Source organism: Ammospiza caudacuta, chromosome 5 (genome assembly GCF_027887145.1).
Source record: "Ammospiza caudacuta isolate bAmmCau1 chromosome 5, bAmmCau1.pri, whole genome shotgun sequence".
NCBI classification, from domain to species: Eukaryota; Metazoa; Chordata; class Aves; order Passeriformes; family Passerellidae; genus Ammospiza; species Ammospiza caudacuta.
In genome coordinates, this window is record NC_080597.1 from 29,127,488 (window position 1) to 29,153,494 (window position 26,007).

Below are 26,007 nucleotides of genomic sequence, written 5' to 3' on the forward strand. Positions count from 1 at the left end.
ATACATATAGGATACAGCTTTCAAAAGAGTGTTTGTAAGCAGACATATACAGTAGTAACACTTTGTTAGCAAAATTACAAATGAACATCTGGATTTGGTTATTTATCAAGATTCAGATTTACAGGAGAGTCTGAGCTATTTACATTCTCTGGGACCTCAGGACCTCCAGTCAGCAGGGACAAGGAAAGGTTTGTCTTACACAAGTTCCTGTTTGTGAGGGTCACATCAAGTGAGTATGATGTACCCAAGCTTTGATTCACAAACTGATCAGTGACTTGTTGCCCAGTTGCTTAAATTTATTTTTTTTCTTGCTCCATAGTTCAGATCTACCAGCAACCACCGGATCTGCTTCATTTATTTGCCACATTAAAACTGTTTCTGCTTCCTCTGTATTTGCATTTTCTTATAACACTACTGACCTATGATTTGTGTTGTGGTACAGAACATGGAGGTGTCTGCATTCAATTGGACACCACCATTTTTTACTCCACCTCAGCTCTATGGTAATCCAGAATTACTTTCTTACAGTGCTGCCCTCACTCCATCATGTGTGAAGCAAGGTTGAGGCCCACCTCTGCAGAGCTCTGCATATGTTTCACAGGACACCTTTCTCTAGGCATCAGAAGAAAACACTGCTACTGTTTTCCTAGTGAGCCACCCTCCAGCTCCAGGTTACCAACCATTGTCAGCACCAGTGACTGCCAGGTCAGACTGCCCTGGAGCAAACAACCCTGCAGCCTCTGCCTTGAGCATCCCTCAGCCCACCTGCCCTGGGGGATTTCAGAGGCTCCAAACACTGCCAGTCAGCAGCATGCCATGATCCATGGGAACGTACAGCCAAGGCTAACCTGGCTCCAGCTCCCCCTGGCTATGTCCAGAGTCTCCCATCCCAATGGGTGAAGGATTCTGCTGGCACAGCAGGCGCCATGAGCTCCCATAACAATCTTATTTCCTCCTCCATTCCACAGAAGAGGGATGTACAGGCATACGCAAGAGTATGGCTTATATGAGCTTTATACAAAAGCCCTGAAAGTCACACACAAATAAAACAAGGCGGCATTTAAAGACAGGTATTTTAAACTACATATACTACTTGCAAAAAGCTGGTTCTGTAACATGGTTTTACCTTTATGTGGCTTTTTAATATTTATTGACCCATTCTCCTCTGACCTATCACTGCTCTACCTGGCTTTGTCCCATCTGCCTTCATCCAACTTTGAGACTCATCCAGTCATTGCCTTCCCACAAAGACAAAACAAGTCACCTCAACAAGTACCAACAATGAAGGGAGATAAAATTTCCAAAAATTTCTGGTAAAGGCACCAAGCTTTGCATTTTCCACATTACTATGCAAAAGGACTCCCTGTGAACTAGAGCAGCCTGGACGTGGCTACTGAGCTGACACTTGCTTTCCCTTGGGACAGCAGCTGAACCAGAGAGGACACTCAAGTCACCAGGACTCACACAGGAACAAGGCTGTGAGCCTCTCTACCAGTCAGCTGCAGGTCATCACAGCACTCCTGGCTCAATGAATCTGGGCATGGCATCAACCAAACAGCTCAGTGCAGGACTTGTGCACAAGGCAGGAAGGCACACCTGAGCCAGGGGCAGGGCTGGCAGCACTCTGTCCCAGCTGACATGGATATGCTCTTGCAGCTTTCAGAGACAAACTGCCAGCAGAGCTGATTATTGCCACTGCACTTACAACAACCACCCCCACTCAATGCTCCCACAGAACAAATAATCTGAAGGATCTGCCAGTAAATACAGGAGCAACCAATGAAATTAACAACTTCCTCATTTAGCTACTTACGTCCCACATTTGAATTTCCTGTCTTTGCTCATCTCTTGTGCAGTTAGCTTTCTGCACTTGCACTTCTGTTCAAACCAGTTTAGCTGCTTAGATGTCCACACACCAACTCAGGGAACTGAGATGAGGTCCAGACAGTTCATCAATTTACTTGCTGAGTAACACTGAAAGCAAAAAAGCTCACACACAAAAGGAGTCACAGAATGTGTATTCTCAAGGAACAAGAATTCAGCTAAACTGCTAAAGCCAACATCAAAATGAGAGAATGCTTTTATAGAATCAGTCAACTCTCAGTAAGGGCAACTGATGTGTAAGCAAGCAGGCAGGACACAAATATGACCATTTCTATTAGGTAGGAGAAACTTCCTACTTTTGACTACTCATGGAAAGACAGATACAAACAGCCAAGCTGGAATAACAGGAAACTGTAGGGAATAAATCTCTATTCAAGATACTCTAATTTGTGCACAACACATGCACTAGCCTGAATGCAGAAGTCAAGATTTAGCCTATATTGAGGGGTGACCTACTTCAAATATCTCTTCTTGGGAATGGGAGATGAAGACTATGACCAAAAGCCATGCACACAGCAACACACAATTGTATTTTGAGTTCATTTGGTCATGAATATAAGCCCTTAGGCATTTTGTTCCAATTTAAAACACAAGTTATACATACAGTTTGAATAAAGCACTGCCACATTTAATTTAAGCAAAATAGTTTTTATCAGAAAGTTACACACACCCAAAAAGCTGTGTTTTTCAAAACCATACTTTATTTTTAAAGGCTAAGAGAAGTATTCAGAACTGTATTTCTTAAGCAAAAAGATTCACATTTCATTGTGCAGGGTCATTAGTAGGAGAAAAAGCATTTGGGGATTTACTTTTTTGCAACTGCTGCAGAGTTCCTACATCAAACCAGATTTGTTTAAAAATGGTAACATCAGTTATGGCTCAAGATACAGAATTACAAAAGGGTAACACAAACCTTGAAATTCAAGGGGTGAACAGGTAACTATGGTCATTTTTTCCACATAAAGATATTTTAGCCAAGACAAACAGAAGCAAAATTGTCTTTATTGTTAGCCAAATCCACTGAACATCATCAGGACAGACACTGCATCAAAGATAGCCGTGCTGATAAATGCACGTGTTAGAAGAATGTTCTGTCTGTTCCAATTACTTCATCTTTTCCTCTGTATCACAAGCCTCAAAACCATGGAGGTATGAAACCACAACAACAGATTTTTTTTCTTAAACAAGAGGCTACAAGAGAAGATGGAAGACTACAGAATGTGGTGAAGAACAAGTCATCACCCTACAGAGACAGCAGGACTTTGACCAAGAAATTTTAATCAGTGAGCATGTAAGAATCCAAAACGACTCAGAACCCAGAGCTGCAATTTTGTTGGGTGCTCTCCCCTTCACCAATGTGTAACTCTGCATGTACATGTTCTGGATGGCTTGCATTCAGTGGGACAGAGGTAGTGATGGGAACAAGATTCCTTCCCTAAAGTTTCCAAATAGATGCAACCTGGTAAGCATGGCCCCAAAGAAGGGTGAGTGCAGCCAGCAGAGGGCCTGCCAGCTGAGAAAGGACAAGAGTACAAGCACAGACAGGAAGCTGCTCTCCCATACCCAGACTGATAAATAAAATGTTACCTAAAGGTGCTGGACAAGAACCAAACAAGTAACAAAACATCTATGGCCTCAGCAATATGTACTCCATGCCAGGTTGTGCAAAGGGTAGAACTGTACCTTTGCTGCACAGTTGTGGTGATCAAAATGATATAGTATTTGCAGTACTGCCAGAAGTTCCAGTGTGTAACTAGCTAGCCTGATTATACTGATAATAGCTTTAAAAAGCCTATCACCCATTAAAAAAAAAAAAAAAAAAAAAGTTGTATTTGTGGACAATTCCTTTATCCAGTTAATTCTTCAGACTTGTCCCACCTGCAAAGGGGGATTTTTCTGTCTATTTTTCTGTCCTAAGGGGATTAAGACAGATTCAGTCGTTCAAGTTCTTTCCCCTTTGCTCAGTGAGAGCAATAAAAAAAAAAAAAAGAAAATAGCATGTTTTTATCTTATACTCCTGGAATACTACAATTTGTTATAAGAACATTAATTCAGAGAAAACTGTCTGTAACACTTACAATGAAAGGTTGCAACTGTTGGACAAGAAGGGATGGTTGAAAACTAGGTCATCTGAATATAATTTGAGTTCTAGAAACCAGTAATTGAATAAAGTCAATACCTGGGGCGAGAGAGCAGTTCTCTTAGAACACCCCATTTCTCTTCTTAAGAAGATCAGAGGTAAAATGGTTTATTTTATTGCAACACTGGTTAGCCAAATCCAATCCTTGCCATTCAGGTATGATTTTTAAGAACCAGGGATTTTATGGTTTACTGCCAAATTTGGCAGACAATTTACTGATGAGATTCATGACCTTGGGATTGCTCTGGTACTTGGACATATTTGCTGGATTCTGGGCAACATCTTGGAATGCAACCATAACTTCTGGATCCTGCAGGACAAAAGAAGAAAAAAAAAAGAAAAAAAGGAAGAAAAATTAGGACATTTGTAAAACAACTCTTCAAAAGTGATTATGTAGTTCCACATGAATCCAGTCTTGCTCAGCTTTTACAGGACAAGACTACATTAGACTTCTGGCAAGAATTCTCTAAAGACAACCCAATAATACAGTGCATGCTGTTAAAACTGTGTCACTGAGTCATTACTGAACTTGTTACACTAATAGTTCAGTGTATGAGAAGGGGGATCAGATAAGACTTCTGTTTTCCCAGAACAGGAGCTATCAAACACAGCCACACCTACCTACTGTATTATTTCTGTTCAGGCATCTTTCACATGCATTTTGAAGGAGATAGGAGTTTGATGTGTTAGCATGCATGATAGGATAACTCTGCTCTGAGCAACAACTGATTCTCATCCTTTTCTCATTTTTTCATTCTAGCAGCAAAAGCCTGAGACTGTTGGGTTGTGAGCAGACAATGTGGCAATGTTTGGCTTTTAAAATCCATCTAATTCTCAGTCATTCCTCAACTCCACTGAGAATTCACACTTGGAAAAGAACCTTGTTGTCTCTCATCACACTACTCTGTTGCAGCTGATAAATACATCCACATATTCAATAAAGTCAGTGCCCAAAAAAATAGCTCCATCTTCTCCATTTAGTATGAGAGGTAAAAAGTATTAATGCTTTTTTCCCATACTTCTAGTATACCTTGGGGCTCCACCAAACTTGAACTGGTTTAACTTGTTTTACCTGTGTATGTTTTGAACATAATGACTCTGCATGTAACAATTTTACATCTCAGCCTGGAAAAATGTTTCCATTATAAGCAGTATCTACAAAAAATTCCAATTTTCTTTAATTCGACAAAGCAGTTTATTATGTTCAATATAATTCACAGATGTTAGCTGTAATTTCATCTGCTGTCCCTTCTAGGAGATTTAAGTGTTTTCACCAAAAGACACACTGCTTCCTAGACTTCCAACCCACTGCTACAGCAGGCATGTCCTTTGGAAATCATCACCACATAACCAGTGTGCTCAGAGCTGTCTGTGCTACAATAACATCATCCTGTATCTATTCTAGCATCAGACTCAGTCCAAAGCTGTTGAACAAGTCTGATCCTAAACTGCATCTGGTAGGTGTGGACTCTACTGAAAGCACCCACACACCTCAGTCATATTTTATACAAGTTGGGAACCAAGAGTCCAGTCTTATGGGAGGATTTACAAATGTGTTGTCTCCTTCACAAAAGATAATCTGCAAAGTATATGGAAAATAGAATGCTGAAGTTCAGAAAAGAGAGATTAGATATTCTCTCCACTTTACAGGATTCCCATGCAAAAAAAAAAAAAAAAAAAAAAAGGCAGACTTTCACAACCTCAGACTTCTTGAATTGATTTCAAAATAGGTATGATATATGATTGTAAAGATTGTCATGTTGTTAAGTCTGTGGTTTCATTATATATGAATCTGGAACAAAAAGCAAAGTAATCTTAGTCACTAGTTTGTGTCAAAGCACTCCTAAATGAATGTTAAATCTCCAGTTTTATGCTGTGTGTTTCACTTTCCTATAAATTCACAGCAAGTAAGTGATTCTGTACTTCTGTGACTCCTGGAAGGTCTCAACCTTAGAGAGTGCTTGTAACAGCCAAGGTTTGACAGTGATGAGCAATACCATCAAAATAAAGTGTAAGACTGAGGATATCAGCATTTCTGGAGGGAAATGTTTAGTGCATAAGGTGGAATGGTAGCCATTCTATTAATGGTACTAGGGAGACATTCAGTTTTCTACTGCTCTGGTCTTTAGTTGCAGAAGGAAAAATAATACTTCCAAAAAGAGTATTATTTTTTTTTTCCAACTTGACACATTTTGTTGGAAGATTGTGTCTAACATACGGCTACATGTCAAATAAGGAATCCATAGGTTCATCTTGCACATCATTCCTTATAAAAAGAACTTCTACTTGACTCCAAAATGCAAATGTCATGTGTCTAGAGAAAGCAGTTGTATATGCAAGATATGAAGTACTAGACAACCCTTCAGATATACAAACCAGTAAATTAAAACACTAAAATTTCACTCAATTCTTCTGGAGACTAGAAAGCTTAGGGGTAAATGAGCTAAAAAAGCATGCATTAGAAGTCACTGCAAAAAGTCACAACTTGCTACCATTAAGAAGCTGTAAAAAGAAATGCAAGAGTAGTTTTGATGCTTTCAGAAAAAAAAAAAAAAACAAACTGAAGAAATAAATCTGCATGTAATGGAACCAGAAATCTTCCTCAAGAAAGAAGTTTCTAGAGTGGTTTGCAGAGATCACAAAATCAGATAATTGTTAGGGTTGGAAGGGACCTCTGGAGATCATCTAGGCCAACACCCTGCCCAGGCAAGATTTATGCCAATGACAAGCAATAACTCCCCTAAACATGTCCACTGGTTCTTTGGTTGCTTCTATGGATGACAAGATGAAGTTAACAGTAAAATCAGTTTAATCTGGCTTGTCTTCAGGCACCCATGGTTGTCAGGTTTACTGAATTGCTACAAGATTCAGGCACATTTCAGTGTTACCTCAAAGAGAACAGTCTCCAAAATGATGAAATCACAGCAAGTCTGAAGAGACTGAGGTAGTGGCCTTTACTCTTAAAATACTCCCATTTTGGCACTAACTCCTCACTATGAAAAGCCTCTACAGTTACAAATCAATTTTGGAGTGACTTGTGTGATTCAGTATGTTCAGACTGTTTTGTTACCTCAGATAACAGACATAACAGCTGCCAGCTTACATTATCCATCAACATATTCCACAGCTGCACTGGGCAGATGCCAGGCAGTAGAAACTACTGTTTTTTCAAACTAGAGCTTACAGGGCCAATTCAGAAAAGACCAGAAAGCAGAGCTGGACATTTTAGGAAAAGGTGGCAGTGTAGACATAGATCAAGTTCTAATAAATCCTACCTAGATAGCTGTACATGCTAAAGCCTGCCTGTATTATCAGAAGACACTGTCAACACACATGTTTTCAAGAGTCCTACCCTATGCTGGGGCATATGTAATCAGCATGCAATGGAGTCTTCTTAAAGGCATGTGACAAGCACTTAATATTTAGCTGCACCTCAACACTGTTTTCAGGAACCTCTCATCACAAACTGCAGTGCTGCAGCAGGAAGTAGCCAGGAAGGAAGACAGCTACAATCAAGGGCCCTTTCTGCAGGGCTTGCATGCAAGCCAACACTGCTGACTGTGGCAGCCTAAGTAAAGGTGTGTTTTCCAACATCAGCAACCATTAAGGGAACAAACTCATTAACTTCTGCATGGAAAGTGATGATTTTTTGTGATTCCAGGGCATACTGAATAAGCTTCCTTTGTGATGCCTTTACTTCAATGAGCTGAGGACAATATGTAACTCTACTCACAGCAATCCAGAAAAAACAGTTTTGTACTTGATCATATTAGAATGCAAATTGAACTACACAGCTCTGACATTTTCTAGCCCACCTGCCCTTAAAATGGTGTTGTCAGACACGTTCCCTTTAATCTGTTGAAATACTTCTCTTGAGTAGAAGTAGTTATGACATTGAGCAATTAATCAAGCCCACCAGGGAAGTAAGCTTTCTCAATATGATTTCAGAAAATGCTAGATGAAGAACTATTCTAATAATACTTTGTCTCTGGCAAAACCTCAAACATTTAATCTCCTAAGAGAAAGGTAATTCTCATCACAATATTATTATAATATACCATGTAAGAAAAATATTATCAATTTTGTTTGTGCATAATTATCCCCCTACAAAGTGTGTGCATCCAAAAAATGAGCAAGTGAATTATAATGTGTGGAAAAGGACCATTGGAGACTCTTTCTGTATAGAACACACAGTTTTGCCTATCATAGATGGGGGGCAAGGTTTGTGTGCCATCTTTAATTAAGCTTCCATTAGTTTGCAAAACAGCTAACATTTAATCCAGACAGTCTGGTATCACACACATCAGGAAAGAATTTTACAACAGAAATAAGCAAGTACCCCATTGCCATCCAAAAGGTCATATCCTCCTTCCTCCCCTTAGGCTCATTCAGAAGGTGTAGCTTTGACTCTAACAAATACTCACCTGCATGGCTGCAAGAACCTCTGGATCACTGAGGATCTCATTGAGACCTGGCACACCTGCCATTCCTGGCATGCCTGCAGCCCCAGGAAAGCCACCTGAAAATCCAACACAAGATTTGTGATTCAACTCAGCCATACTGTAATTATGCTCACTAAGACCAAGACCTACTCCTCATCACATCACTACAGCCATGTCTTCCATATGGCTGCAGCTGGCCCACTCAATGGAAAGCAGGGTCTTCACTTTCTCTTTCTGATAACACCTACGTCTTATCTCATCTATGTTTTTAACCCAGTTGAATAGGATGCTTGTAATGAGTACAGTTCTTTTCCTGTTAACTAAAATGAGGTCTCAAGCACAGGAACATAAGGAGATTGAATGCCTGGGGTGAACAATTCAGGGCAGAAGCAGCTCAGTATTATGTCCCAGGCACATTCCACATTTGGCAGCAACTTTAGGTTTTGAAAAATTGTGCCACCAATGGGGAAAAACTCCAACAAAACCCCAAGAAAAACATCCCTGAAGCAAAATGCTTGAGGTTGTCTTATAGAATCCTTATTCTGCAGCTTCCCCAGCTGTGCTGAGCATGACACATATCTGGTCTCCATCTGTCTGCTGATCCAGTTGGAGCACACACACAGCCTATCTCAACTCTTAACTACATCTCAATCTTCAAGAGTATCAGTACTTCTGTTCCTCCCCAGTTCATTGTATAACATGGAAAACCTGATTTTTGTGAAGTTGCCAAGGATAACTTTTCTATAAGGTAATCTGCACTACATTCTTTAAAAAACTATTCTGTTAAAAATAGCTTGCAACCAGCACAAGATTTTTCTCATCTTCAATCCAAATTTTCAACTTTAAAACTATTGCTCTTAAATGGATTCAAGGCACCCTGAGTAATTTAGAAAGCATTTTAATACTCATTTTTAAACACATTATCAAGCAAATTCTGCTTCTTTTGTTTTCCCAGACCTAAATCCTTTCATTCTGTTATTAATTACTGACTTCTGTCTTCCCTCTACTTGCTACACAGCATCAACCCTCTTCAAGAGAAAGAATCCCATTCCTCTTACCACTAGTGCTCCAAGAGTTATTTGTATATGAGTTCTAAACTTCATAAGATTTTTCTCTGTCTTGAGAACAAATGCTATAAAAACTACAGTTATAATACTCCATATGGAAACAACAGCAACCTCTACCTCAAGTATTTGTGCTTAAAAATAAAATACCTGGGAAGCCACCTGGGAAGCCACCAAACTGAGCTCCTCCTGCCTGTCGTCTTGCTTCTTCCTCCTGCAGATGAAAGCACATCATTCCACACAAAACAATGGAAGTGCAGCCTGTTTTCTACTGCTCAACTGGGTTTAGGAGAAAAAAAAAACAGCTGAGACTGTTTCAGGCAGATTTGCCATCACAAGAAACAAAGCACTCTACTATCTTCAAAGCCACTGACAAGAAATTGCTCTGTCTATTCTTAATTTTGTACATGATTGCAGGTTAGTTATGCAGGGTATGCTTCTACTTAATACAAATACTTAATACTGTATGATTTGTTTTAGCTCCCCAACTGTATTTTTAGAACTCCCACCCCTCACATATTAAAATACATCATTAAAGCACAAAAAAAAAAAAAAAAAAAAAAAAAAAAAAGTTAAGCTATGCCAGGAATTGAGGAAGAGAAGCAAAGTATTATTCTGAATTTAAAACCTCCCACTTTGGGACACATAAGTACTTTAAGTGAAACCTATTCTGGAACAGTCACACAATAACTGACTTCTTGAAATACAGGATTAGTAGAGATCCCAGAGACTGTTTTTGTCACAAGCAAAAAAACCAGATGAATTGAAATGCCTTCTTCTCCAAACTTCATTATTGGTTAAGTAACCAAGACAGAAACCAACTCTCTAAAATTTAAAACTTATATTTAAAGTATTTTTTTTCCTCTGTAATTAATTTTAACCAAAATTAACACTCTCCAAATTATTAAGAAATATTAAAGCCTGAATATTCACCCTTTGTGCTTTCTCATGCTCCTCCCGTGCCTTCTTCACTCTTTCCAATCTTTCCTTGATTTCCTTTTCTTCACGCTTCCGCTCATACTTCCGTCGATGCTCTGCAATTTTCTGAGCCTGTCAATGGAATACCAGGAGTTCCTATGCATTTCTAGCATCTCACACAATGTATTTCAGTACAAAACACATGGAAGTATAACCAACCCATCCTACCAGTTGTTAAAACTAAGATCTGATTTTGCATCCTAAAAACCTCTTTGTTTTAGGAGCCATTTGCTATTTCCTTCCCATTGCAGTCAGTCATTCATGTCTACTCAACCCTGACTGGATTCACCAGAACATGCACTCTGAACTTTTTTTTGCAGTAGTTTTGGGACTTGCATCATTGTTAGAACTTGAACATCTCATGTCCCTTATCCCATGTCCCTTTATGCTTTTATGCTGAAATATTAATTTCTCTGGGGCTAAAACCAGCAACTGTCCCGGAAAAAGGCACAATAGGAAGTATAATTCCCACTGCACACACACACACTCTAGATAGTGTTATCACTGTTTCAGATGCCTCTACAGTATGTACAGACCAACACAAGCAGACCAAATAATTCCTCAACCAACCCAAGAAAGGGCTGGTGGGGAGGAAGTTTGCTTCCTTTTACTAACTTTTTCCCCAAATGTATTAAATCTATAGACCAAGTGAAAGAAGAATTCACAATGCTTCCCAAGCCTCCTCACTCAGGACTTTTAATATCAACAGAATTAATGGCAGCACTGGTTTCCCAAAACAGAAGGTATCCTTAAAAATAATAACCTTATAAAAAATGTTTCATGATTTCAGAAACAGTGAATGATGGTTACTCTGTAACATTCCTGTAACTGAAAAACGCACAGCAAAATCTGTTTGCAAGAACAAAGATACTACTTAGACAATGGATACTCTTGTATTCTTTTAGAGAAATACTCTTATTCTGTAAAGGAAAAAATTGCTTTTTAAATAGAAGAGATTTGATACAACTTATTTTAGTTAGGAGATACTCCTTCCATACTACATTATTCCTGAAGTGCATCTGCCAGAGAAAGCACACTGGAGGCAGTGTCACCATGATATTTTCTGAAAAATCCTCTTTGCCCAGGATTTTCTCTTGGGAAGCTGAGAAGCCTCAGAGAGGAATGAAAACAATAATTATCTGATTGCTGCTCCTGTGTTTGCTGCTTTGGAATGTGGTCTGGACATTGTTTGCCAACAGGTGAATATTTGACTGGTTCCATGTGAATTGTTTTTTCTTAATGGCCAATAACATCCAGCTGTGTCAGACTCTCTAAGTCAGTCACAAGTTTTCATTATCGTTCTTGCTAAGCCATCTGAAGTATCCTTTCTTTTAGTATAGCACTCATATAATATCATATCATAAAATAATAAATCAGCCCGCTGAGAACATGGAATCAAATTCTCATCTCTCACCTCGTCCTGGGAACCCTCAGAAACACCACAGAAGCAGCAGGAATGATAGGGAGTGAATGCAGTACCTGCTATCAGATCCTGACATCACTGACATTTAATGGCTCATTAAGAGAAAGGTAAGTGTTGTTTTCTTTTTACTGAAGTATAAACAGTTTCCAAATTTTAGATTTTTGTTATTTTTAAGTATTTCTCAAAATGAACGAAATGTTTTTAGAATTTCACTTAGGCTTTTAGCTGAAAGTACTACAAAGTAAAAAATTCTAGGGAAGCTTGAAGTGAATAAATCAGATGAACACATCATTTTGAAAATCGCTCATGGGAAGAGCCTATGTTTCTCCAAGAGCTACATACACAAATTCCCATGCAGTTAGCAACTACACATCAATGTACCACATGTATTCATTCTGCTCTTTCTGTGCTCAGGCAGATTAACTGGGAAAGAAAAGGCTCCCCCTCAGCCAAGCACTAAGCATTACTTCTTATGAAAACCAGTTGAGACCTAAGACCTAATTAAATTAACCACAGATCAATAGTCTCCAAAACAGAAGACTAATAGGTTGTAAAATGGTTTCCATTGTCATTTTGCTGGAGACAGCAAAGACATGATAGAAAAGCTGAAAGCTGAAGTTCGTAGACACAGGAATGTTTATGCATGTGGGGGTTTAAGCTTGGCTGGCTGCCAGATGCTCACTAAGCCACTCTCTCACTCCCCCCTCCTCAACAGGACAGGAAGAGAAAAATAAGATGGAGCAGCTCTTGGCTTGAGATGAAGACAAGATCACTCTCCCACTACCATCACGGGCAAAACAGACCCAACCTGGGGAGGATTCATTTAATTTATTGCCCGTTAAAAATGGAGCAGGATGATGGGAAACAAGGACAAAACTAAAGCAACCTTCTTCCCAAAGCTCAGTTTTACTGCTTCATTCCCTTCTCTTCCACCCTGAAGAGCACAGAGGGATGGGGGCCACCATCAGTTCACAACACTGTATTTCTGCCACTCCTCCCTTTTTCCTGCCCCACAGCACACAGCTCTTCACAAACTGCTCCAGTGTACCCACAGGGTACATTGCCTTAACAACAGACTGATCCACCATGGGATCTGCAGCTCCTGCCACAAAACCAGCTCTGTGTAGGCTTCTCTCCACAGGCTGCAGCTTCTGCCAGGAGCCTGCTCCAGAAGACTCTCCATGAGCTGCAGCTTTCCTCAAGGCAGATCCACTTCCTCTCTCATGGGATCCTCCATGGGCTGCAGGGCAGATTTGCCCCATGTGGATCTCCATGGGCTCAAGAAGGACAACCTGCTCAACCTTCTCCACTGGCTGCAGGGAAATCTCTGCTCCCATGCCTAGCACACCTCCTCCTACTTCCTTCTTCACTGATCTTGGTGTCTCTGGAGGGGTTGCTTCTCTCATGTTTTTCTTCTTTACTGCCCTCCCTCTCACAGCTGTTACACTGTATTTTTTAACCCTTTCTTAAATATCTTTTCACAGAAGCACCACTGGCATCACTGACTCGCTGGGCTTTGGCACCAGCTGGAATTGGCTCCAGGTCTCTCCTTACAAGAGGCCAGTCCTGCAGGCTCCACCTTCCCCCAGACTCCCTATGTAAATCCAATACAATGCAACAGCTGCCATCTGTGGTGTGTCAATCACTTCAAAGGAACAGCAAAAACATGAAAAAGAAAGCTGCTATCAATAGTGTTACAGAAGTTTCTCCTTAGAAGATTGCTGGGGTCAGCCAGGGGAGAACAGCTGAAAACCAGTTGTGCAGAGCTGAGGCTGCCCTCATGGGGCGGGCTAATGAAAGTACAAACCACAGCAAAATGCTTCTTTTGGAAAACGTGCTTAAGGTCAAAGCTTTGATCAACTCAGAAATATCTTGTGGAAAAAATCAATTATCAGCTATCTCTGCTTTTCAGAAGGTTTTTAGTCTAGATTCTAAAATACCTGGCAAACTTCAACTGCTTCAGATTCTTTTTTTAAAAATTGAAAAAGTAACATATTTCATATTTCTGTTACATGCCCAGCCCCACACATTCGATTTCTCTACACACAGCCACAAACAGCTGTTACTAAAGACAGAAGTATTTATAAACTCAGTCTGAAGTGCTGGAACACATACAAACACATTTCTTCCACACAATGCCTGTTGAAGAATATGAAGGCAGCTGTTTCACTCAGACAAATGCAGGAAAGACCTCCAACATTCTTCCCCACTTACCCTTGGCTGCACCTCCTTCAGCATGGCACTTGCATCTTCATCATAATCCAGTTTACATGCCAATGCAAGATCATGAGCAGCCTCCTCCCAGTGACCAAGAAGTCTAGAATTCAGAAGACACCAAGAGTCAGAAGGGAAAACTGAACACTTGCAGCTCTTCAAAGCATTTGACCATGCATTTGTCAGAAATTTTACCTAGAGCTACAAGGAGTTTAAGAACCATGGTGATTCCTCTAAGCTGCACACTACAATACTGTTAGAGGACACTTGTTTGCTTCATACCCTTATGGTAACTTTTGTTTGAAGAAACAATAAGTAAAAAACCCTCCATGAGATCATGTCATTGTCTGCTATAAAGAATGATCTAACAGGGAGAAGGGTACCCTAGCTAAACACATGAAGCACTACTACCACCAGGCTTAAGTGGACCCCCTTACTCAGCACTCAAACCTCATGACTGGATGCACCACATCTTAATTAAGGCAGTCAGGTAAGCCTCTGTGCACACTTCTTTACTATTAATTTATACATACTCTTGACAAATAAAAATTTAAGCAAATGGTGGTATTGCTAAATGGTGAAAGCACTTCTGCTCACAGACAGAGGTATTAATTAAAACTGTTCTCCTGTCTTCCCACTCTGAGGCTTTACATTGTAAATTAAAACTGCAGACACTAACAAACTGCTCTCTAAACACTGTCTAAGATGTTTTATACAAGTTATATTAGCATTTACTTCTTCCACTTTTATATTAGCCATAAGAATTGTCACCTTTTTTCTTGATTTATTGCTGTTTAAAAAAAAAAGCTTCACTATAGTGAAGCCTAACACCATTTAAAATAAGTACATTCTTTGCAACAAATGGTTCCCTAATAACCAGGCACTTCAATTTGCTATGTAAAAGAGCTCCAGGGTCTAAAGGAAAAGGACAGTAGAGAAATGTTCAAGAATTATAGGTCAGTAAAAAAACTCCAACAAACTAAGTGAAAACAAAAGACCTCCAAACAAATAAAACAAGCAGTCCTAGATCTCACTATCTTACCAAATAATTACAAAATGTTATTCAGAAAAGCAGTAAGCCATTAGAAGATGAGAGAGGAAGGGTGAGTGGAGGGGAAACAGCACCAGGAGAACTACTCATAAATTGCCATCTGTAAGTGACCATCCTTTCTATTCTCTAAGCCACATACTCAGCACAATGGTTTCTTGGCTCACAGCTAACAAACAGGTCTCAGGTACAAGACAAACAGTTCAGAGGCACAGAGAAGGAGAGAATGTGTGAACAAAACTATTCCCCCAAGTAAAGATAATAGCAAGTACAGGTGCAGCTCATTACCTGTGTGCTTTCCCCCTCCATTTATAGGTCTGTGCTGAGTCAGGATTAATCTTGATGGCTCTGTCACAATCTCTAATGGCAGCATTTGGCTTCTGTAGTTTCACAAAAACACTGTGGGAACAAGAACATTTATCATACATATTGAAATACCAAATTACTAACTTAAGCTGGAAATAATTTTGGATGACTAACAGGCAAGCTAGTGAGATAATGCATTTGAAGAGCTGAGTTCAAAAAGATTTCATAGTAACATAGATAGCAAAGTCACTAAAATTTAGTCTCACCCTCCCAGCACTGTAGGTGAGTCATGAGCAAGAACTGAAAGCATTCATTGTTCAGATTCAAGCCTTGCCAGCAAGAACTTCAGTGCAGAATGAGAGGACACAGAAATGCAAAGGACAGTCCCATGGTGGTTGGGGTCTATGGCCAATGGCAACTAGCAATTTAAACAAAACAACAACAATATTCTGCATACCACATTGCATAGTCCTTAACACAGTAACACAAAGAAAGCACGAGGAGTTACACAGGCTACAAGGATCAACAGCTAGAGTCATGAGGAAAAGGAGGTAGGACATGAGTCATCAAAATCAAAAGCAGCAAAACAAACACAAACTCAGCAAGAAGCCCCAATCCCTTATCAGTTAAATGTAAAAATTGAAAATTTTACACCACCCAAGCATCTCAGACTAACTAGTAGACTGGTACTTTAGGAGGTTCAAGTAATTAAAATTAAAAATCTCTTAAGGAAACACTAAAAAACATTCCTGAATTGACAAAAGTCTTCAATATTCAACATATTCCATGCCAGAACTTCTACATCTACATCTAATTCTACATCTTCCTTTTACATGTATTTAAAAACAGTTTGTCAACAATTGCTGTAAGTAACTTCATTATTAAAGCGTATAAAGCAAGCACAAAGTCACACATTGTCTTCTAGGAACAAACGGGGGACAGGGTGTCAGGGAAGTGTCCCAAAGCTACACCTCATCAATGAGAGCCATTCCAATGGTGCTGGCTCCACAAAGCCCCATGTCTCTCAAACACACAAACCCCTCACAACCAGAGCTATGGATTACTCCTAGCACTTGATCAGCATGGCAAGTTTTACAATATCCCAATTTCTTTCTACAACAGACCAAATAGAGGGGACTTTTAAACTTCTCCTAACATTCTTATTTTCCATTGCTACACCCAGTCCTGAGAAGACAGGACACTGAAAGAGATTTTAAAAAAACTGTTATGATGGCAACAGCAACAGTGTATTAAGGGTACACAAGTGGTGTTGCATGCAAAAACTTTTATATGGAAAGGGAAAAAAAGCAAGGCAAGTACCAGTCAAGATGTATTACAATGGAACAGTATTTTGTATTACAAAGAACACTAATTAATCTTAAGAAAGTTTATGTTCTCTTTGAACAAAATTGCTATGGGAAAGATCCACTAAATTATCATATCATCCATGGTTAGTGGTCCTTTGTGTAAGAACAGAAAAAAAAATCTCCTTCTGCCACCCATACCTGTCAAGCCTTCCTGAAGAATCAGGAAGATAAAGATGTTTGTTCATTATGAATTTTCAAAGTTCCCAAAGCCTCATCTGGAGTCTGGTAGATGTAAGTAGCAGTAAGGGGGGGTGAAGAATGGGCTGAGATAGAGATGTTCAAACATATCACTGTTGACCAGAACCTGTTCTACTAACAAATTCATTTAGTAGGTACAACAGGGAGAGAATTCACAGGATTCTTAACTAAGTTTGCATCTAAACAGTGTCACTTCAATCATCATCTTAATCCTACAACACACTTCAGATTTTAGAAGTGTTTGTAACCCAGCATTATTCTACCTCAACATACCAAAAGCACTATTGTTGAGGAATACTTTCAGTGCAGGAATACTCCATGTGCAACTGCAGTGTCAGCTGAAGACTGGACTCCAGGTGGTGAAAGCCCCAGGCAAGAACTGGTGTCAACCTTTGCACAAGGACCTGTGGCCCAGCCAGGAGACTGGACACTCAGACACAGCAGGAGCCCATGACCTCAGACCTTCACAAGCATAGACTGTGAAGGTATAAAAGCCCAGGGCTTTCTTTGTATGGAATCCCTCCTCAGAGGCACCAGCTCGAGCTGTTAATTTGTTATTGCACCATGATTAAATTATTTTAAGAATCCAGATGTCTGAGAGTCTGCTGGGAAACCCAGGGTCAAGACAGTAAGGAAACCTGATGTGACTGTGAGTGTGGGGGATGTAGCTGCAAAGGTGCTTCAGTTCTAACTCAGGCAGCGCAAGCATGACTGCCAGGGTGCCTCCTGCAAAGTGCCTTTAATGTTACCACAATGCATTTTGGAGCACCATTCTGTTATTTACTCTCTCACCAAGATTCTTTATATGGCTGCTTCATCTTACCAAGATTCTTTATATGGCTGCTTCAGCAAATTTGGTGAATCAAATAGAAGAGAAACTGCATGAAATGAACACTTTTCTTTCCCTCCTGTGGTTGAAGTGTACACAGATCCTCAAGTTGCCTTATAGCCAGGCTCCTTAAGGAGAATAACAGAACAGGCAGAGACATAAATCACTAGGTTATGACTCACCTTGCCCTCTTGGCATACAAGATGGCCAAACAAGGATTCAGCTTGATAGCCTCTGTGAATAAGTCAACAGCCTTCTGAAGGTCCCCTAAATACAAGTACCAGTGAAGTTTCAAAGATTATGTAATGAAATAACATCTGAATTCCCAGACCTGCCTTACACAGTGTTATGTGCCTAAACATTTCTTAGATAGAAGACTAGCAACAAAGAAAAATCACTTTCTCCATCTTGCTATGTTACAGAAGTATGAACGCCTAAATTAATGCTTGAGGAGAAGAGATATTTTCCCAGTTAAATTTGTATATTTAACTTTGAATGCAATCAAACAGAATGTTACATCTTTACACCTTTTCACTGCATTAAGACAAGCCACTAGAGACACTAAACATAATATGGAGGGAATTACTATAATGATCAATTTGTAATTAAGATGCTCTAGTACCTCCTTCCCCCTTCCACCTTTCCCAAACTATGGCTACATTGGAAAAACAGAACTTGAAGAAGCTTTCAAGTTCTAGGTAATTTTGGGTATCCAACAAGAAGTATGTTTCCTCCTCCTCAAAAGCATCATAATGGCCCAAGATATTCACCTTCTTTTTTGTAAGAGGAAAACCAAATCAAGTGTCCCTGAATAAATACTAAAAAACAATTTATCACCTTCACCGAGAGCATTTATTGCTTCCATCTTCTTTTCATTAGCTTGATCCGCCATCTCTTCAGTTACCTAACAAAATAAAATGAAAAACATACACACAAACCCCAAAAGCTGTAGAGTCCAGGCCAAAATTACCACACTAAGACCTTGCCGATGGAGAAAGTGCTTCAGCTGTCCAATTCCAGAACCTTCATTTTAATTTGCATTGAAATCATAGGTCAAAAAAACCCACAAAACCTTTGTTTTCAGCTTGAAGGCATTAGCTGCAACATCATTTTTAGCTATAAAAGACTTGAAAGCTAAGTTGAATAATGGTAGAATTCTACATATCTAGTTTGCATGGGTATTTTGATAAACTTCTTTAGCATTTTCTGACCTGATCATCCACAAGGAACTTTTTGATTGACTCTAACCTTGAAAAGGAAAGGAATGTGATTTTAAGCCAGTTAGTTTTCTGTTTAGAAGAAAATGAGGCAAAACAACAGCTGGTTCCACAGATAATAAAGTATTCATCCTCCCTCAGCTGCTATCCTTGATTACACTCAAAGCCTCCTATCTTTCCTACTGCTGCACTGAAAATTTGCTTACCTCCACATTTTCATCTCCCATTTCTTGAGGGTCATCGTTGTCCGGTTCAATCACTCCCTCATTATCAATTTCTGGGGGAAGAACAAAAAGCAAGACTAAGCTCCATCTACAGAGACAAGATTTTCAGAATCATTTTCAGATTGGCAAAATGCAATCATGTCACGGTTTTTCCCACCTAAGTCGCTCTCTTCACTTTCTGGTTCAGGTGGTTCAACGGGCTCCTCTGGGTGTTCCCCTGCTTTGCCCTGAGAGAGACAAAGATTTATAAGCACACATTATTTCTGACCAATGCTCTATTTCCACTCTCATCAATAACAATGTATTAGAAAAATCAGATTGTGGTACAGCTGAACTATTTTATTTTTAAGATACGAATCTCCTTTTCCCTCCTCTCAGATTAAGCTTATCATGTATGCAAACATTTCAGAGCCCAAATCTGGACTCATGAGCTTCTATTATTGGTAAAGCTGGTCCTTCATATTTTTTAATTCAATAACCAAAACCAAATAATCCAAATAACATCCAATTCAAATCCAGTTTTGCAGTGATTACTAACCAACCCTTCCAATCTCCCTGCCTTCCCTCACACATTCTCTGGATCATAAATTCTCTCAATTTAATACCATTAAGCTAATGTCCTTTAGAAGGGAACAATAAGCTGATGACACTGATTTAAATATCGTTCTCATTTGCCAAGGTCTGAGATTATTGGCATAGAACATGGCACTATTTTACACATAATATTTTTTCAAAAATTTCAAATGTTTTATCGACTTCTAACTAAATTTCATCTGAACTCCATAACTTAACATAACCTGTTTATTATCACATATCCAAACTGCTTGTCTTTATACTTCTCTTGTCACAGACTATATTCAGTACATACACCCAATCCCTTCATATTGCTCTGACCAGTTATTCCAGCATCCAATGTCTCATTAAAAAAATTAAAAAACATCTTTTTTCCAAAAGCATTTCAAACTTGAAAAAAAATTCTGATATAAATATCTACAAGGCAAATTTATTTTCTTCCTTAAAATGAATCAAGAAATGCCAACATCTTCCACAATACTGCCTTAAAAATTTGACAGTTCTACTGATCCCTTCATTACTTATCATGCTTGTTAATACTTCTTCTCATGAAAAGATTATAATATAATCCACTAATGACTAAAGAAATTGTTTCTAAACAGACAAGAGAAAACAAACAAAAAAAGAAATCAAGACTCTGTATAGCATTTGCATTACAGAGAACATCAGGCATTCAGGATTAGGGAAATGGAGCATGATAACACTTGAAATTAACTAGGAAGCCATCTGAAACAAGTCGCCTAAAACACACAATGAGCAGGCTTCAGACTGAACTCTCACAATTCACCCCCCCTGTCTGACTGAAAACTGACAGCAAATTTTCCCCTTCTGCTTCTCAGTAATTTTGCCAGCATCATTTTTCAGTTTCAAATTCTTCATATCTCACCTTACTTGCCTCCTCCGTGGAGGCATTGGCTGGAGCAGGTGGTATTGTGCCTCCCATACTTTTCAGCAAAACAGAGAAAAGACAAAAGAAAACAGCAAGATTGTTAAAATAGTGCAATGTATTTTATTGATTCAAATCCTGATAATGTCAGCTTTTTGTTATAACACAAAACATGATGATTCATTTCACTGTCAAAGCAGTAAACAGAGTACACATCCCCCACACTTTTCTCAGTGTAGTCCAATGCACACTGTTGTACAACTCCTTTGAGACTTGCACTCACTTGCATCACCCTTCACCCACCCACCCTTTCTCACAAGGAAAAGCTGCCTCTTGGCTCAAATGGATTTTCTCCTTTAAATGTAACTTACGTTTGATTCAAAACTAGATACTATGATTACAGATATTATTAAAATTAGATTTTTTTAACAGAGGTCAAACAATTAAAGAGAACAACCTAAAATGTCTACGCAATTTAAAAAACCCTGCTGCCTAGAAAAAAAATAATTTCTCTTACACATTGTAATATTCCTACCTCTCCTTCACCACAGTCAAGGAGCAATCTTGGTGGAGACAGAATTCTGTCAATACAGAATAAACTTCCACATGCTATTGACTTTGATTAGCAGCCAGGAATAAGCAGATGCTGGATTCTCCAGCTCTTAGATGGAACATCTAATCATACCTATGACAGCACACCACAAGGAATAGCATTCCAAGCCATCCCCTGGCCCACATTTCCACCTACAGATGGTTTTCAATAAAAATGTTCCCATGAACTCCACAACCAATTCCTTGGAGCCCCACAGAGGTGGCTGGATGGGAGAGAAGGGAGAGGAGGAGGTGACTAAACAGGGCTGGGCAGGAGGAACTGGAAGGATGTAGGACTATGTACTTTCAGGAATTAGTGCAACACAAAACTGTATCACAAGAATGAGAAGTTAGAACTTTTTAAGTCAAGCTACTGCAGTTCATTCTCCCCTCTTTCCTCCCTCATCTCAGCAGCACCTCAGAGTCAGGCCTCAAACTGGCTGAAAACAAACCTGAATGAAGCAGAACAGGACAGGGATAGGGATGAGCTGGGGGAGAAAGGGTAAAAGGAGTTGGAGAAGGAGTTGACAGGATTGACAGGTCCTGGCACAAGGCCCTGCAGCAAAAGGAATGCAAACAGCATAGAACTGCTTCTCATTACAAGGAAAAACTGTCAAAAAACCCCAAAACCAACCATTCAACCAACAAAACCCCAACAAGTGACTAACACCAGCATGTTCTGAAGCTATTGCAACAATCTCTGTGTCCCTGGGATGTTGACATTACCTAATCAAAGTTATACTGCAAGGACTAAACAACTGCAGTCTGAGAAATCATTATGCAGCAGGCAGAAAACACTGAACATGGACTAACTAAATTCCTAAGTTCCTCCTAAATTTTTGCACATGTAGGCTGACAACAGAACACATAACTCTATTAGTCTCTAGAAACCAAGGAGAGGACTACAGGGACCATCCAGTGAAGCCTTGGAACTTTTCTTCTGCATAAAGAAAACCACAAATTACAAAGCATCTTAACAGAGTTAATAGCTAACATGCATGGTATTAGCTGGTTGTAAGGCTGAAACCTTAAATCACCTCAAGACTGAAACAACTGAGTCAGTCTCCTCTGCTCTCTTCATATCCCTCCAAAAATACCCAAGTTTAGCTCAGTTTGAGAAACGTTTACTAATATACATGCATGTTTTATAATATGCTATTTCATGAACTGCCAAGGCTAAACAGTTTCACTCCGAGTACATGAAATTATTCTTGCTATCCAGGTGATCTCTATTTAAACTACAGTTATAATCCCAGAATAACTCAAAAGCAAGTTACTCTAAAATCTCTTAACCCAGTATTTGATAACAATGATTGAATGCACAGCAGGATATATGCAAAGTTTGCAATGTATTGAACCTCAGCAGTGCATGGAAACACAAGACACTCCTGTAGGGAAAGGCAGGTACTGAGCTGTAGAAAAAGCACAGACACACACAGGGCACACAAAGAGTTCAGTGTGTGATGCCAGGAACAACTGGGAGTTGTCAGGACTCCACTGCAACAGTGACTGCACATTTCCACTCATCAGGGCCATGGAAACTGTCACGTTTATGACTTGTTGGAAGAACTGCAAATGTGATTTCTGCAACCACTTTCATTATTGACAGCAAAATTATCTTCAGAGAGAAACTGGATTACTGTGAATTCAAAAGGGTAAAAACCTATTTGAACAAAACAACAAAAAAAGGCAAAAAGCCTTATTCATCAATTAGGGATTCTGTGGCTTATTTTTAAAGATTGCTATTGTTTCTTTGTTCAGTTGCAGGGTTTTGAAATGTGTTTCCTTTAATGACTCATTTCATAATAATTCAAGTTAAACATTTGTATTTTCATGCAATTATGAAAAATGAGCTTGATAAAAGGAATGTCAAAACACCTTCCAAACACACTCATACACTACCCTATGCTTTCTCTACAAAGAGGATCAATACAGGAGTTAAATACAACAGCTAGGCAGAATAAGGGCTAGAAAACAACAAGTGAATGAAAACAGGTAAGACCTAAGGTTACTGATGCAAAATTAACAGCTAATAAGAAACAAAGCATCCCATTCTGGTTTCATGAGTAGTTAGCAAAATTTAAATTAGAATCACTAGGTTTAAGGAAAAAAATAAATCAAAGCAATTAGCAGAACTTTAGTCAAAAAATTTAATGATGGATCTTAGTATAATAGAGTCATTATTCTAATCACTCTTAACACTACCTAAGTAAACAAACTTATGTCTTTCAGGTTAAGACAGGTAAGCCAGACAGAGATATAAGAATTATCAGTTTATTCCCACCTGAAGGCAGGCCATGCTGTATGAAGCAGTTTCCAAAGAATGATCAGTCCTTATAATGCACTTAACAGTTCTACTGCACACAAAACTAATATGTAAAGGCAGAGGGAACCCCACCAGAATTCCAGACAGTTTTGTATGGTAAGTAATTTGGGCACCACTTCCACCATCCAAGTGTATTACTTAGGCAAGTATCTAACTTAAATATATTAAGAAAACCAGAAAACTTGAGAGATTTGTTGAAGGTTCTGCTCTGAAGTATTTTTAAACTTTTGAGATAAAAACATTTTATGAAGATTTTAGATGTAAAAAACATTCCATGGCTCTAAATGTAATTACTGTATTTATAAGACAAGCACCAAGTACAAATTCTAACAATTAATCTGGAAATTAAAGCCCTTCCCATTAACATGGAGAAAATCAGATGGTCATCTTTCCATTCCCTAACACTTTCTTAGGTAAAAAAGAAGTCAGTGTTCTTCCTCTTTCCTCTCCCTCTTCAAGCAGCCTGTCCACACCTTCAGACTTACCCAACAGAAGCACTGGAAGAAGCCTAGGGTAAGGCACTATTTTATGCAATAGCAAAAGGAATAGAAGACCTGCAGTAGGATGAGACAGACATCCATCTCCTTCCTAGGCAGAGGTATGTCTACTGTCAGTGCTGCAAAGCCAAGTTCAGTCAAATACCAGTGGTTTTACAAACACAGTATTATTCAGATGCAGAAAAACTTTAAATATCACCGAAAAGCCCCACAAATAAACACTTTATTGTAGCCATTTTCATTATAGGACATACTGTGAAATGCCAGTGTTTATCTCTCTGTATGTACATATATATACATCTACACACACAAAATCCTGCTGTTTAAGATTAACACGAATTTTCTAAAACAAATCCCAGCTTGTCACTAGATAAAAATGTTTAAAATTCTTTGCTTAATATGTGCACCTGAAAGTATATCCCTCACTTCCCAAGAGTTCTTTAGCACAGCAGCCGTAAAAGCCAAGCAGAGGCACCGTAGCTGAACACAGGGGTTCTGTGGGCCCTCTGCCAGCAGCACAGAATCCCAACCCTTCCAGCCTCGCGCTTCAGGGCGCTCAGGGTGGAACCCAAAGGGAATTTTTATTTGGGAAGCATCTGCTCCGGCAGGCCCCGCTCACACAGAGTATGTGCAGCGCTAACAGCAGGCACCTGAATGGTTCACAGGGCGCGGAGAATTCGACTGCCTTTGAGACATTAAACTTCAAAGAGCAAACCACGTTTCGGACAGGAACTGTAGCTGCCAGGTATTTTGTGCTTTTGGGTACCAGGATGTAAACGAACGTCACTCAGCTCCCCACAAACTCGGCTCCTTTTTAAGACAGGCTAGCCAACTCTGCTGCGTAATGCGAGAATTAGCTCAGTAAGTATCACTCGGGGGCTTTCCAGCCTGGAAAGCTCAGCCACTGAGATGGCCGGGGGGCAGGCTTTTTGCAACGCGAATAGCCAGAGTTAACGAAACAAAACGAAAAATGAACAAGTCTTTTTAAGGCGCCAGGATTAATCCCAGCGGGAAGGGGAGGAGAGGGCGGGAAGGCCGCAGGGCGGACGGGACCGAGCGGACCCGCGAGGGGAACACTGCGCGCCCCCGGCCCAGCCACGCGGCGCGCCCGCGCGCCGGCACGCGCTCGGGAGACACGCCCCCCCTCCCCTCACCGCGTCCCGGGCCACAACACCCCTCCCCCCTCGCCCCTCACGGCGCCTCCTTCCGCGGCCCGGGACCGACCTCTCCACCCATTCGCGGAGGAAAGCGAGCTCCGGGGTGTGCAGCACGCCGGGGTTCTGCTTGCACAGCCGGACGAAGGCCCGCAGCTCACTCAGCTTACGCGAGTCCATGGCGGCACGGCAGCTGCCCAGACGCGCTCGTTCCCCCGCCCACCCGCCGCGGAACCTTCCAGCCCGCCCCGCCCGCCAGAAGCCACGCCCACAACCGATCTGGTCCCGCCCATAACTGATCTGGTCCCGCCCACCACCAATGCCCCCGCCCATGCCAAACGGCGTCCCGCCCATAAACTCCATGAATGCGCCCACAAACGTTGCGTGGCGCCGTGGAACCTTCCAGCCCGCCCCGCCCACGGGATCATTGCCCCGAGGCCCCGCCCACGCCGATCATTGCCCCGCGGCGTGGGAGGGAAACGTTCTGGAAGCGGCAGCCGTGGCCGGGCAGTTGCGCTCCGCCCCGTGCGGCGCCGCTCCCCTGTTGCCGTTGCCGCGGGCTCCCCCTCGCGGGCGCGGCAGGCGGCCCCGGCAGGCGGCCCCGGGCGCTCTCGAGCCGGCGGGCGCCGCTCATTGGCGGCGGGCC

The 26,007-nt window shown here is 40.5% G+C and overlaps 1 protein-coding gene across 1 annotated transcript; it reads right to left on the reverse strand.

The window, feature by feature from the left end:
- On the reverse strand, positions 1-25,582 carry ST13 (ST13 Hsp70 interacting protein). The gene is made up of 12 exons (XM_058804526.1): positions 25,432-25,582; positions 20,794-20,851; positions 19,492-19,561; positions 19,317-19,387; positions 18,731-18,797; positions 18,076-18,160; positions 15,482-15,592; positions 14,146-14,248; positions 10,464-10,580; positions 9,681-9,744; positions 8,449-8,543; positions 1-4,334 (listed from the first exon to the last, which is right to left on the reverse strand). The coding sequence occupies exons 1-12, from the start codon at positions 25,539-25,541 to the stop codon at positions 4,206-4,208; spliced, it is 1,080 nt and encodes a 359-aa protein (XP_058660509.1). The 5' UTR covers positions 25,542-25,582; the 3' UTR covers positions 1-4,205.
- Positions 25,583-26,007: the final 425 nt, after the last annotated feature.

Excerpts from the sequence above, each read along its gene's own strand:
- ST13 (XM_058804526.1), bottom strand. The coding sequence starts at position 25,541 with ATGGACTCGCGTAAGCTGAGTGAGCTGCGGGCCTTCGTCCGGCTGTGC. Across the intron at positions 18,161-18,730 it reads AATAAATGCTCTCGGTGAAG|GGGACCTTCAGAAGGCTGTT; the intron begins GTGATAAATTGT and ends ACTTGTATTTAG. Across the intron at positions 8,544-9,680 it reads CTTCCCAGGTGGCTTCCCAG|GTGGCTTTCCTGGGGCTGCA; the intron begins GTATTTTATTTT and ends TTGGATTTTCAG.